At 42.5% G+C, this 14,621-nt stretch overlaps 1 protein-coding gene across 1 annotated transcript in view; it reads left to right on the top strand.

The window, feature by feature from the left end:
• POLE (DNA polymerase epsilon, catalytic subunit) overlaps positions 1–14,621 on the top strand; it is a 1,031,469-nt gene that overhangs the window by 977,204 nt on the left and 39,644 nt on the right. Inside the window, exons 43-44 of the mRNA XM_044069769.1 lie at positions 4,494–4,687; positions 5,123–5,323. Of these exons, the coding sequence (XP_043925704.1) occupies positions 4,494–4,687; positions 5,123–5,323 (395 nt within the window). The remainder of the gene's footprint in view (positions 1–4,493; positions 4,688–5,122; positions 5,324–14,621) is intronic.

Raw genomic sequence — 14,621 nt, 5'->3', positions numbered from 1 at the left:
CAAACCCAGGCTTGCCCTTCCACAACTCTCAAGCAAGCCAAACCATCACAACGGACGCCTCAGACCTAGGCTGGGGGGCGCACATGTTGGACAAATGCATACAAGGATTGTGGACTCCAGACCAGCTGCACCTGCACATAAACCAAAAAGAAATGCTGGCAGTAAAACTAGCAATCCAGAAATTCAGACCATTCCTCAAAGAAGGCCATTTAATGATAAGGACAGACAACACCACAGTCATGTGGTACATCAACAAACAGGGAGGTACTCATTCATACCCCCTATGCAGAATGACTCTGGACCTTTAGAATATGGCTCTGAGCTACAACATCCAATTACAGGCAATATTTGTGCCGGGAAAAGAAAACACCCTAGCAGACATGTTAAGCAGAACCACCTCGGATGCTCACGAATGGATGCTACACCCGGACATCTTCAAGGCCATCACAAAGAAATGGGGAATGCCACAAATAGACCTATTCGCATCCCCACTCAATCACCAGCTCAAAAATTCTGCACAAGGACATGCCACCCACTTGCATGGAAGGTGGACTCTCTCTCCTTCAGTTGGAAAGGCCTGACAGCATATGCATTTCCACCTCTTCCTTTGATGCAGAAGGTGCTACTGAAAATCAAAGAGGACCAAGGATAATCCTGATAGCTCGAATTGGCCAAGACAACACTGGTATCCATTGCTGAGGAGCATGTCTCAGGGGAGAATGTGGTCAATACCCCTGATGCCTTTGATGTTAACTCAGAACAACTACAACATCATGCACCCAAACCTAAAAACCTTGCAACTGACTGCCTGGAACATCACATAGCAACGACTAACCCAGACCTATCCCAAAGGGTTAAAGACATTATCCTTGAAGCCCGCAGACCTTCAACCAGAAGGAACTATGCAGGAAAATGGAAAAGATTTGTCATTTGGAGTACTGAAAGAGGAAAAGATGTGTCGAACATAGATATTGCTAACATCGTGGAGTACTTGGCAGAGCTTCTACATACAGGCCTGTCCTATTCCTCCATCAAGATACATGCATCAGCTATTTCAGCAGAATACAGCCGATCCACCTGTCTTTTCAAGATCCTCTACTCAGGCAGTTCCTCAGAGGGATCAAGAATGTAAAACCTCCTAGGAAACCACCATTACCAGCATGGGACTTGAACTTTGTGCTAGAAAAATTGACACTCCCTCCATTTGAACCAGCAGCAACAGCAGATCTTCAACACCTATCATGGAAAACTGCTTTCCTACTGGCAATTACTTCAGCAAGGAGGGTTTCGGAACTACAGGCCTTAATGGCAGTACAACCCTTCCTAATCTTCCATCAAGATAGGGTGTCCATGAGAACTAATCCTACATTTATGCCTAAGGTGGTATCCAGAGTGTCTTTAAACCAGGCAATCCACCTACCTACCTTCTTTCCCAATCCACAGAACAGGGGGGAAAGACTACTGCATACCTTGGATGTACATAGACAGTTACGCTACTACCTGGACAGAACCAAAGGTGACAGAAAAACTGACCATCTTTTAGTAGCCTGTGCAACAGGAAGGGAAGGAAAAGCAATTTCCAAACAGACAATCTCCAAATGGATAGGAAATTGCATAAGATTCTGTTACTCCTACCACGGAAAACCAATTCCACAGAACATAAGACCTCATTCTACAAGGGCTACAGCCACTACCACAGCTTTCTTACGAGGAGTGGCAACCAAGGACATTATTGAGGCGGCTACTTGGACCTCCGTGCATACATTTGCCAAGCATTATAATTTACCTCTATACTCTAGATCCCGAGCAGGGTTTGCCACTGCTGTACTGCAAGGGATCCTAACTACACCATAATTCTTCTTCCTCCTCCCTAGTTTGGCTATGGTATTCTACCCATTTGTTATGACTGCAGATGCATCCTTGAAGGACATAGTACAGTTTTGTACCTACCATAAATGTAGATGTCCGAACAGGATAGCATCTGCAGTCAGGATTACCCACCCTCCTTCCCCTCTGTGGTACTCCTAGGGTATTTACCCTCCTAATAGCTAGCTGGGCGGGAGTCTCTTATGGTGTATTTGTTTGTATATATGTACATACATTGTTATTTTTGTGTTTGCCTTCTACTTTTTGGAAACATTGGGATTTATCCAAAATTTAGCTTACCAAGAGGGCAACTGGCATCTGGGGCAAGAAACACTGAGGAAAATGGCGTCGGCTGATGCCTTTATACCCGAAGACCAGCAGAGATGACGTCGGGTGAAGTGCGACATCAGCCGAAGCCGGACCCAGACTTTGGAATCCGGCCGACCGAAGGGCTGCCTGACGACAGGACAACCCATTTGTTATGACTGCAGATGCTATCCTGTTCGGACATCTACATTTATGGTAGGTACAAAACTGTACTTTTTACTGCATGTTTTGCACACCTACTGTTCATACTGATGAGCATTTGGTGAGCATTCATTAGTGCTTTTTTTTTAACAAGGTTGTTGACTGCTGGCTATAAAAAGTGGTAAATTAACTATATTCGCTGAATTTCAGTCACATTCTTTAGTAGCTTGGTGAAAAATTAAACCTCAGCCACTCCAGCCTTCTCTTTCATGGAAGGGGTGGGGGTGGGGAGGGGACAGCCCTCAACACATATCCATACAGAAAAGGAAAAGAGAATTACTCCCTCCATTGAGATACCTTATATTCTGATTTGAAAGAAAAGGACCTACTGTGCTCCTCTCATATTTCCTTATCTGTGGGGCTGTGACACACTGCAAAGAAATAGGATCCCTTTCAAGAATCATTAAGCCTCATGAGGAGAGGGCATTTTAGATAGAACTCTAAGGAGGTTTCCGAGTCCAAAAAAAAGGTACTGCGATCTGATAGGCATCAAATAACCAAGCCCTCTGGCAGTTTGTGTTTGTCTTTTGAAGAGACATCTGATGTGGCTTCTTTAAAGACTGGCTATTAGTCAGCTGCTGCTGAAAAGAATTTATATGGCTCAGGAGGCATGCAGATAACCTACATAACTCTTTAGTTGAATCTAGAATAGAAGCTGCTGTTAAAAATGGATAATTAGTAGGGCATATCAAATATTGCATGATTATATTGCATGATAACTGTAAGAATCAATCAGAGGAGGTTACAAAATTTTGGAGAGACTGGAAAAGCAGTTTTTGAGAGAGAAATAGGAGCACATTTATGTGGATCTCGGGTATGCAACAAAGTCCAGAAGGTTTAGGATCTTTGCTTGGAAGTGCTTGCTTATTTTTATACCTCAAACAGACTTCAAAGACTTATTCCTCAGGTAGAAAGCAAATGCTGGAGGTGTGATGGGGAAGAAAGAGATGACTAAGAACATAGTTTTGGGAGTGTAATGAGTTGGCAGATTTTAACAATTTCCTAGAGTACTCTGTCAAAAGTATTGGGTGAGCAAATAGCTGCAACTAATGAAATGATTTTTTTTGCTGGTACTTAGGATCTGAATTGCTTAGACATAGTAAGGCCTTATTAGTTTTAATTCTGTTGACTGCCAAAAAATCAATAACTAGAAAATGGATATCAAAATCTAAACCAGCTTTATTTGAAGTATTGCATATTATAAAAGAAATAAAAGAATGTTAAGAGGGATTGTTAGAAAAGGGAAGGCGCAAATTACATAGAAAAAATGGAATTGTTTGAAACATTCATGCAGAATAACGTTGAAAAGGAGTGTGGTTTAAGGAAAGGTAGGAATTCAGCAATTTATCTAATTTTAGACTTACAATAGTTTCAAAGAAGAGATGTATGTTATATAATGTATGTAAATGGAGAAAGATGTTAATATGGTTTTTCCTTTTCTGTAATGTATCTTTGTCTTAAGTCATAACTTAATAAGGGTGATTAAAAAAATAACAGTTACCTGTCATAGGAAAAGTCATGCTCTACAAATGCCATTTTGAAAATCAAAGCTGACAAGCATCCTGTAAAAAAAAAAACGGTAACGTTTTAAACATTGTAGTTCTGTTGGCTGAACATTTGTTGAAAATGCATTGATGTGAAGACCATAACCTTTTCCAAGGCTCTGTTTATCATTCAAGTTACTGTAGCTGATTTAGATGTTTCCATCTTTTCTAGTTCTTTCACTGGCATTTTGTAATAACATTTTGCCATAAGAAATCCCTAAAATCAGTCAGATGAGAGTACTTTACTTAATGGATCAAAACTGGCAAATAAGTGAGAAGTACCATCTCAGCAGCTTTACAAATGTAATTTTATGCAAATATAGGTATTCATAATGTATAATAGCGAATATCTAATCTATTCATTATGTAAATATACATATAATACATACTATTATGTAAATATAGGCATTCATAATGTATAATAGCGAATATCTAATCTATTCAGTTATTTCAGTGTCAGGGACTTGCTGTTTGGGAATGAAATGCCAGATAATGAAGTGAATACCAATAAGCTTGGCACTGTGAAGTTAGTAATATGTGTTATGTTTCCCATAGGAATGATTACCTTCTCCCAGGAATATGTTGCAAATGAACTTACACAGAACTTCTTCACTATAACTCAGAAAATACAGAAAAAAGTAACTGGAAGTCGAAGTACCACAGAAACGTCTGAGATGTTTCCAGTCCTGCCGGGGTCCTATCTTCCACTGAATAATCCAGCTTTGGAATTTATCAAATGTGTTTGTAAGGTGAGTAATCTGGAATGGGTACAGTTTAGAAGACATTGTGCATTTTTCTGTTTAAGATTTCTTTTTGTGAACTGCTACATATTGATGCAATACACCTTTTTGGATGTCTCGAGCCATCTCTGCATTTATTGAAGTAATGTTGTGCAACCTGTTGCAAGGGTTCACTGTGATGTAAAGGATAAAAGGCTGACATACATTTTCTTGAACTGTATCTCACCAGGTTGACTTTGCATACCTAGTTTTCCAGGTTTGTTGCTATACGTATTCATTGTTACTGTTTAAAGGTATGTTTCCAAAAATTTCTAGAGGAAATGCTTTTCTGTTGTAATAGATTTACATGTTGCAGGATAATTTATCTTTGTGCACGTACTCACCATTTTCCTCAGCAGCATTCAGTATTCTTCCTTACTGTTTATCACTAATTTCTCATTGCAGGTTTTATCCTTGGATACAAACATCACTAATCAAGTTAATAAACTGAAACGTGATCTGCTGCGGTTAATTGATGTTGGGGAATTCTCTGAGTCTGCACAGTTCAAGGATCCGTGTCAGTCCTATATATTGTCTGAAGTCATCTGCAGAAACTGCAATTTCTGTAGAGACCTGGATCTTTGCAAGGACCCATCTATTTCACAGGTATGCACTTGATTAGTCCTTTATTGGCTTTTACCATTGTGTCTAGAAAAGCAAGCTATATGCATCTTTTACATTTTTTTTTCACTTCTAAAATTTCACCATTAAAAACACCTGAGATGTTCTTCATCTCACATTGCTGCAGTCCTGACACTTGGGTAGTCCGCTGTCCCAGTCGGCCCGAATACCAAAGTATAAGGCTGACGTCGGTCAAGGCGCATTAGTCTGACGTCAGGACGTCAGGGTACAAATGCGCATGACCGACGTCATTTCCTCAGTCTTTTTTGCCGCATGGTCCGATGCAGAAGCAGTTTTGCAAGTGCAGGTTGGCGTTCTGAGATTTTCCGAAGTCGGAGTTTCAGACCGAATCCAAGTTGGCTAAGTACCCCGTTGGGGAATATTTTGGTTTTTTCTTGCCTCAGTATTTTACCGGATGTCAGAAAAAGTGAATAACTGTATTTCTTGTGGGAAACAGATACCTCATAGGGATTACCATACCTTGTGTATACCTTGCTTAGGGCCTGAGCACGACGTTGTTGGCTGTCGCTCTTGTGCTAGATTTAACAAACGCACTATAAAGAGAAGATTAGATTGTGCCAGGTTAGTGTTTGGGAAGCGGTGTAATTATAAAATGCCGTCGGATGCTCCGACGCCCGCTTCGTCAAAAAGCGCAAGGACAAAACAGCAAAGCCTAGGCTGGAAGAACCCTGCGTGCGGACGCCGGTTCTTTAGAGGGCTCGGTGGAGCCAGAGGTTCAGCCAGAAATTTCTTTGGAATCCCAGGAGAGACTTTATTGTTGCAAGATGTGACCTCTCAGGAGGTAGGCCAGGCGGAAGGGGCTTCTCAGGTAGCTGTTCTTCCCTCCCTTCCTAAGGTGGTTAGGCCCTCCCTTGCTGTTTCCAAGGCTTCTCCCAGGGCAGGCCAGGTTTTGTTTCAGGTGTTACCCCTAGTTCTTCAGGGTCTGTACCTAAGAAGCATATGCTTAAGATGGCAGAAGATTTGATTACAATGATTAGAGGTTCTATGCCCCTCCTGATAAGAGGCCTAGGGTGGAACCTGAGCTTGGGAGTTTTGAGCAGTGTTCGGATGCTTCTGAGTCTTCGGCTGAAGACTTGCAGGAGTATTCCCTTACTCTGATTCTGATATAAATGATTCTACTCCTTCTGCTTCTCCTCCTGAGGATTTTTCATTTTCAGAGACTCTTCATTCCATGAGGAGCATTTTAAATGGGAAGGTCAGGATTTCTCTGATTCCAGGAAAAGGCTTAGGGAATTTTTGTTTCTACCCCAGCATAGGCCTTTAGCTATACCTCCTGTTCTAGATGTGGTGGAGGATGTTTTGCAGAGGCTTCTCTGAACCCTGATTCTTTGCCTCCTGCTCCAGTTAAACCGGATAGATATTATAGGGTGCCTGAAGCTCATAAGTATCTTTTAAGAGTCCTAGGGCAGACCCAGAAACTGTTTCTCAGGGGCCTAAAGGTGTTAAGGCTTCTGTTGTTAAAAATCCTGTTCCTCCTGATAAAGAGGCGAGGGTTTTGGATAGATGGGGAAAGAAAGTGTATACTTCTTCCACTTTGGCCATGAGAGCTTTGAATTGCCAGTTTCACATGTTGAAATACCAAAATTATCTCCTTTCACAATTAAAGTCTAAGGTAGATGCTTTGGCGGAAGGTATTGAATGTAAAGAGTTGCAGGATTTAGTTCATGTTTCTGAACAGGTGGGTAAGCATTCTTTGCAATGTGGTTTTGATGCTGTGCAGGCCTCATCGAGGGTGGCTGCCACTGGTTCGGTTCTTCGCAGGCACGCCTGGCTGAGGGATCAGAATTTAGCTGAGCATGTGAAGACAAGGATTTTAGATGCTCCTTTACAATCTGATGTGTTGTTTGGTTCGCCTGTGGAAGCAGTTCTAAAGAAAATGGAAGACAAGGCTAAGTCTATGCAGACTGTTAAAGATTTTTTGCAGGTTCAGCCTCCGAAGTTTAGTAGAAATTGGCCTACCAAGGGGTGGACATATCCTGCTTATGATTCCCAGTCTAGGGGTAGGTCTAGACGTGGTAGGGGCAGAGCTCAAGGTTCTTTTAGGCCTAGAACAGGGAGTTCACCTGCTCAGTCTTCTGGTGAGGGCAGGGGTCAGTCCTTTCGTAAACAGACCCAATGACCTGCCTTTTCAGCTGCCAGATTCTTCTCGTCTGGCAGCACCTTTGGGAGGACGGTTGGCGCTTTTCAAAGAAAACTGGAGTTTAATTACCCAAGACAGATGGGTATTGGATATCATTCACCACGGTTACAGGTTTTATTTCCATACCTTGCCTCCTTTCAAAGGCATGCCAGATATTCCTCCTCAACAAAGGAAAGAGGCTCACAGGCAAATTTCTCTGTTGCTCCAAATTGGGGCCATTCAGCCGGTTCCTGTGTCAGAAAGGGGCCTAGGGTTTTATTCTCGCCTGTTCCTAGTACCAAAAAAGGGGAACACGTGGAGACCAATTTTGGATCTGTCTATCCTCAACACTTATCTGGACATTCCCAAGTTCAAAATGTTGACGTTACAACAGCTTTTACCTCTGCTGGGCAAAGATCACTGGATGGTAACTTTGGATCTCAAGGAAGCTTACCTTCATGTTCCTATCAGACTAATTTGCAGGAAGTATCTGCGTTTTCGAGCTGGGAATTCTCATTATCAGTTCTCTGCATTGCCCTTTGGCTTATCTACTGCCCAGAGTATTCACAAAGGTTCTGGCTCCAGTGATAGCTTTCTTCAGGCTAAAAGGAATACAAATCTATCCTTATTTGGACGATTGCCTGCTTCTGGCTCAAGGAAGGACGTGCTTCTTCAGCATTTGGAATATGTGATAGCAGTGCTAAGATGCCTAGGGTATTCTGTGAACGAAATAAAGTCCAGTCTAGTACCCTCTCAAGACATGTGCTTTCTGGGTGTGAGACTGAATACAGCAACCCAGATGGCCTTTTAACCCCGGACAAACAAAAGAATCTTTCTCTTTACTTCCATCAACTATCTCATCAGTCCGGGCTGACTGCAAGGACAGTCCTTCAAGCCTTAGGGTTCATGGCATCTTGTATTCTGGTACTTCCCAATGCCAAACTGCATATGAGGAAGCTACAATGGTATCTCAAGAATGTATGGACACAGCACTGCCAGGATTTGGACACTGTCATTCAAATAATACCTTGCATTCAAAAGGAATTTCTGTGGTGGGCTCAGGAATGTCACCTAAACAAGGGACCCTCTGTGACCCGGCCAGAGGCGAGTCAGATTCTAACGACAGATGCCTCAGACACAGCTTGGGGAGCTCATCTGAATGGAAAGTGGATACAAGACAAGTGGCCTGCCAGACTGCAGCATCTACATATCAACATGAAGGAGATGTTAGCAGTCCAGTTTGCATTACTGGCTTTCAAGGGTTTACTTCTTCCAGGGCAGGTGTTGATTCTAACAGACAACACAACTGTCATGTGGTACATCAACAAACAAGGGGGAACACATTCTTATCCTCTATGCAGGCAAGCAATGATTTTGTGGGAGACTGCGTTAAGCTTGCAACTGAATCTTCAAGCAAGGTTTCTGCCAGGAGCAGAGAACTCCTTAGCAGATGTGTTAAGCAGGCAAATCATGGATCCCCACGAGTGGAAACTGGATCTTCATGTATTTCAGATATTGACAGTGTCCTGGGGAACTCCAGACATAGATCTGTTCGCTTCTCCACTAAACCACCAGCTGCCAAAGTTTTGCACAAAAGGTTTCATCACACAGCCTGGAAAGTGGATGCTCTTTCTTTCAGTTGGAAAAATCTTCATGTGTATGCCTTTCCACCTCTGCCTCTCCTCCCAAAGGTACTCCTAAAGGTCAGACAAGACAAGCCAAGGATGATTTTAATAGCTCCAGATTGGCCTCGGCAGCACTGGTACCCATTACTGAGGAGTCTGGTAAGGAAGCCTCCATGGCCCTTACCTTTGATTCCACACCTATTGTCTCAGAAGGACGGGCATCTACTCAATGTCAAGCTTCACTCTCTTCATCTAACAGCCTGGCATATTCTGTTTTGAACCATAGCAGGTCTCAGCTTCCTCAACAAGTTTTGAAGGTGACTATGGAAGCCAGAAGACCTAGTACAAGGAAAGTGTACGCAGGAAAATGGAAGATATTTTTATTTTGGTGTGCAGCAAAGGATTTGGATGTTTCTGAGCCAAATTTGAGTGTGGCTCTTCAATATCTTACTGAGTTATTGGACAAAGGTTTGTCTTTCTCTTCCATTAAGATTCATGCTGCAGCAATTTCAGCTCACTATGATTGTGACCCACCATTGTTTTCTCATCCTTTGTTCAAGCAATTTCTTAGAGGGGCAAAGAATATAAGACCCCACGAGAGCTCCTACTCCTGCTTGGGACCTCAATTTTGTGTTGGAGAAACTCACTCTACAACCTTTTGAGCCTGCAGCTACTGCTGAATTGAAATATTTGTCATGGAAGACTGCTTTTGTTAGCCATTACCTCTGCAAGAAGGGTGTCTGAATTGCAGGCCCTTATGGCGGTTGAGCCTTTCCTGATTTTTCATAAGGATAGGGTATCTTTACATTACTAATCCTTCCTTTATGCCTAAAGTGGTTTCTAGTGTAGCTTTAAACCAAACTATTCATTTACCTACCTTTTATGCAAATCCCCAAAATAAGGGGGAAAGATCTTGCACACTTTAGATGTACACAGGCAATTACGTTATTATTTAAGCAGGACTAAGGATTTTAGGCAGTCTCAGCAGTTGTTTGTTTCTTTTGCTTTGAGTTCTCAGGGTAAGCCTGTGTCTAAACAAACTATTTCTAAGTGGATTGGGTTTTGCATTACTTTCTGTTACTCCCATCATGGCAAGGAGATTCCAGCTGGGATTAGGCCTCATTCCACTAGGGCTACTGCCACTTCAACAGCATTTCTTAGGGGGGTGGCAACTAAGGATATTTTGGAGGCAGCTACTTGGAGTTCAGTGCATACTTTCTCTAAGCATTACCACCTTCCTCTCTACTCTAAATCTAGGGCTGGTTTGCCACTGCTATTTTACAGGGCATGTTGTCAGCTCCTGCTTCTTTGTGATTTGCCATCCTCCCTTACCTCTGCTTTGGGATTCTACCCAAGTGTCAGGACTGCAGCAATGTGAGATGAAGAACATAGTACAGTTTTGTACCTACCATAAATGTAGATGTTCGAAGTTCCACATTGCTGCAGTCCAATCTCCCTCCTTCCCCTCTGTGTTTAGGGGTGGTTGTGTGGGTAGGATTGTACCTGTCTGTCTTTGTATATATTGTACATATATTTGGTACAGGGGTGTTTGGTGTGTTGTTGTTTTTTGGTTTGGCCTTATCTTTTTAGGGTCTTCTGACATCTGGGGCAAGAAAAGACTGAGGAAATGACGTTGGTCATGCGCATTTGTACCCTGACGTCCTGACGTCAGACTATCGCTTGACCGACGTCAGCCTTATACTTTGGTATTCGGGCCGACTGGGACAGCGGACTACCCAAGTGTCAGGACTGCAGCAATGTGGATCTTCGAACATCTACATTTATGGTAGGTACAAAACTGTACTTTCTCGTCATCCAGGTTTCTGATGACATTTCCCTATGTAGTGAGGGGAATAATATATAACATGAGAGAAATATAGTAACATTGCTTTACAGACAGTGGAAGTCACTGACCTCATTCATTGTGTTACAACATCAATCAATAATTGTAAGTAAAGCAGAATAAGGTGGCCATTTACTAGATGAAATTGTTCCAAAAAGCAAGCCTGCATGATTGAAAAACAAACTGGGTGCAAGTAGGTGGCAAAGATCAGGCTAGAGTATAACGGCTTTGTGTTATAGAAAGATGGACACTTAACTGCACACCAAGCAAGCTACCTTTGGTTAGAAGCACTGGGACTAAAGAGGTTGACTGAGGAGAGAAGAAACGAACACAACTAGTATTTGGTTTGCTCATCCTGGAAAGAAGTTGTTGGCAGAATCCTGCCACAAGAACTCAGCTTGGGGGAAGGCCAGGTGTGCTGTAGCTCCTGCATCTTGGGACTCTGTGCTTAAGGCCACCAAGTGGCAAATATTCACTCTACCTGGAAAGCATGACTATGCATAAGTGTGCACAGACAGTGGGTCCAGGATATTGAGCATTGCATCATTCTTTCAGCCGTTGCAGGGTACTCGGAGCACATTAAAATAGACTAATCGTCAGTTGAGCCACTCAGGTCCTTGATCAATGACCCTAAGAGAAAAAGGCCTTTGTCACTTTGGAGGCCCTTTATCCTACTCCCTCTGTCCAAAATCTCTTCCAATTCTAACCAGCCTCCAAAAGTGACAGAAGCTTCTTTACTAAGGAAAACTCGGAAGTGTGTCAAAGGATTTTCCCCTCCTTTACTGGCTAAGTTGCCCAGGGGGTGACCCTATTATGTGTACCCCAGCAGCTTTTACTGCAGTCTGTAGTCTGTTTTCAGAACTGACCCTGGTTTGGAAAACATTCATAATGAAACACTGGTTTCTAGGTGTAGTAACTTCTAGCCACATCCTGATGTTCAGCTGTTCTGTTACAGAAAGAACACTATAGGTGGATCACTCCTCCTCTGTTCACCTTTGAGACAGACCTGGACTCTATGGCAGAAAAAAGGACACTTTTTTTGAACAGGGTAGATACTTTTTTTCCTCCTGTCTTTTCCTGTTCCTGAAGAAAAAAGACAGCTTTCATCATACTTTGGACACCAGTTACTCAGCCAGCAATTCTTGTATATCCAGTTTTGAATAGTCTCCTACAGAGGCTCACACCTTTGGCTTTGCAAGGAGCTTGGTGGTGTCCAGCAGACTGTAGCACCTTTTGGTGCATCATTGTTTGGGGTCTGTCCTATACGGGCATAGTGTAATGACATCCTAGAAATGTTAGATTAAAAGTGTATTATTAATGAAGTTATTATAGTGTAATGACATCAGTAGACTAGAAATGTTAGATTAAAAGTGTATTATTAATGAAGTTATTGCTGTTTGAAATCATATTTATATCATCTTGCTGGATGTTGTTAAAGAAATCTGAAACTGTCTTATTGCATAAGAGCTGTGTGTTCTGACATGGTGTAATAAGTGACTTGGAAGCTGGGTATGAGCTTCTAGCACCAAAAAGATGAAAAGGATGAAAAAGATGATGAAATGTAACACATTTTTGTTGGTTACTTAGGGTAGAGGAGCAATGTCCTGATTATGGCCCTGATAAGCTGAGGTGAACTAGCAGCCTGGTTACTGGAGAAGCCAGTCAGGTGATTTGGGTATGGCAGCTCAACACCAAGGGAAGACGGCAGCTGGACCTGCTGCTGTACTGACACGAAATGGAGTCCGATTGTACTGCAGGTACGGCTGCAGCTGTTGGGACAGGATGGGCGTATTCCCACCATGCAGCATACACTATTGCCAGACTCTTTGTCTGGCATGCACAGTAGTACCTATGGTAAAAAGTTCAGTATTGCAAGCCAAATACCTCCTATCAGCTGCCATGGTGGATTGAAGGTTGGGGATTATATTGAAAAACCATAATGGCTCCTCCCCCATGATTGGCTTTCACCCTACAAGGAACAAATAGGTCAGTCAGATCATGAGAGGTCTTATTGACAACAGTTACTGGAGAGGAAAATAATGTTAAAAAATGCAGATTTGTAGCTTGGTAAGCCAAGAGCAACATCTGGATTAGGCACATCATTTTTTGAGGTTCAGAACTACAACTAAGCTTAATAAAGGTAGTGGGGAGCTGTAGCTGTTTTGGGAGGTGATGCAATGAATATTTTTTAAACCCCTCACAATCGAGATGGAGGACAGTAAAAATATGTTTACTGTAGTGCTACAGAAGTTTGAGTACCAGCCATGCATCCAGTTTGTCTTTTGCAGGGATGTCTATTCTGGCAGCCCTTGTGGGTGCAAAAATTTTGAAACTTATTTTGGGTAGACACATCTGTTGCAGAATGCATACAATCTCAGACTGCATGCACACTGGCAATTTGAAACATTACCGGCAACCTACTGCATGTCTTTGGGAGTTGGGTGGAGTCCAGAGTACAGGAAGAAAATCCCTGTGGACGGGAGGAGGGCATGCAGACTTTGTACATAAGGAACCCCCAGCTGAGAAATGCAGTCCTAATACACAAGGAATCCCCAGCTGAGAAATGCAGTCCCGAATTAAATTTATTACATACATGTGCCTGCTTCTGATGAGAACATCTACAACCTTGATCTGGTAAGCATCTTGAAGACAAATATCTCTTTTTTAAACTGCTGCTTGTGGCCAACCTCAGACTTATTTGCTTTTGTTTACCAGGAAAGTCCATCTGGGAACTAAAATGTCTGTTTTCAGTGGATGACCGGGGAGAAAAGCTGGATTGGAAACAAGGTTTGGCAGTCCGAGGAGGTTGTATGCCAAGAAGATTGGTGGGCATACTAAAAGATAGTGGTGAGGGAAGGTGAAGAATAACACTGCAGAGGTTAGTCGGAGGTTAAAGAAAGTGTGGTAGAGTTGGGAAAATACAATACAAAAAAAATTACCCTGCTTCTCTAAAACTGTATGCTATAGTTATTGTATAACTAGTTACTTGACAAGTGTGTGTCAAGGAAATTAAAAAAAAAAAGTGTCTTTGCCACTCTGATGGAGATAATAGTAAAGTTTGAGTGATGCCACTGTATTTTGTGTTATTGGATTCCCCAAATAGATCTTGGCAGATTTCTCTGCTTCATGAAAGTGGTAAGCGGATTATGTTTATTGCTGCTTTGCCGGTAATTGCTTTATGAAGTGGCTGCTGGAATTGCATATTCTACTGAAATATTTCAGAGGAAAATTATGGAAGTTCAGAGAGGATAGTTGTGTTTTTGGATATTGTCCATGTGTATGGAAGTACTATGGAGGGGGACACACACTGCACATCAGAAGTAATTTTTTCTAGGCCCAGTGATGAAGAGGCAGGGTGTCTGTACCACCTGCGACCCAATTTTAGGAATGGACGCTAGACACTGGTAAGCATATATCATTGAACTGTATGCCGCCTGCAGTGAAACTCTTCCCCAGTAGGTGCCAGTATTGCAGAGAGAGAGAGAGAGACCGACTCCACCCACCAAGGACTGGTGAACCAACACTGGCTACTCACATCTACCTCCTCAGCCCCGCACCTTCAATGTCTGAGTCACAAATCAGTCTTGAATCATCTGAGTCATAGTCAGGGCTTTACACCACTATGCTGTGGATCTGAATCTGTGTTGCAAGACTTTGGATGCAGACAGAGATTTG

Source organism: Protopterus annectens, chromosome 4.part0 (assembly GCF_019279795.1).
Source record: "Protopterus annectens isolate FY-2018-M chromosome 4.part0, PAN1.0, whole genome shotgun sequence".
In the NCBI taxonomy this organism is placed as follows: domain Eukaryota; kingdom Metazoa; phylum Chordata; order Ceratodontiformes; family Protopteridae; genus Protopterus; species Protopterus annectens.
This window is presented reverse-complemented; position numbering and strand designations above follow the sequence as displayed.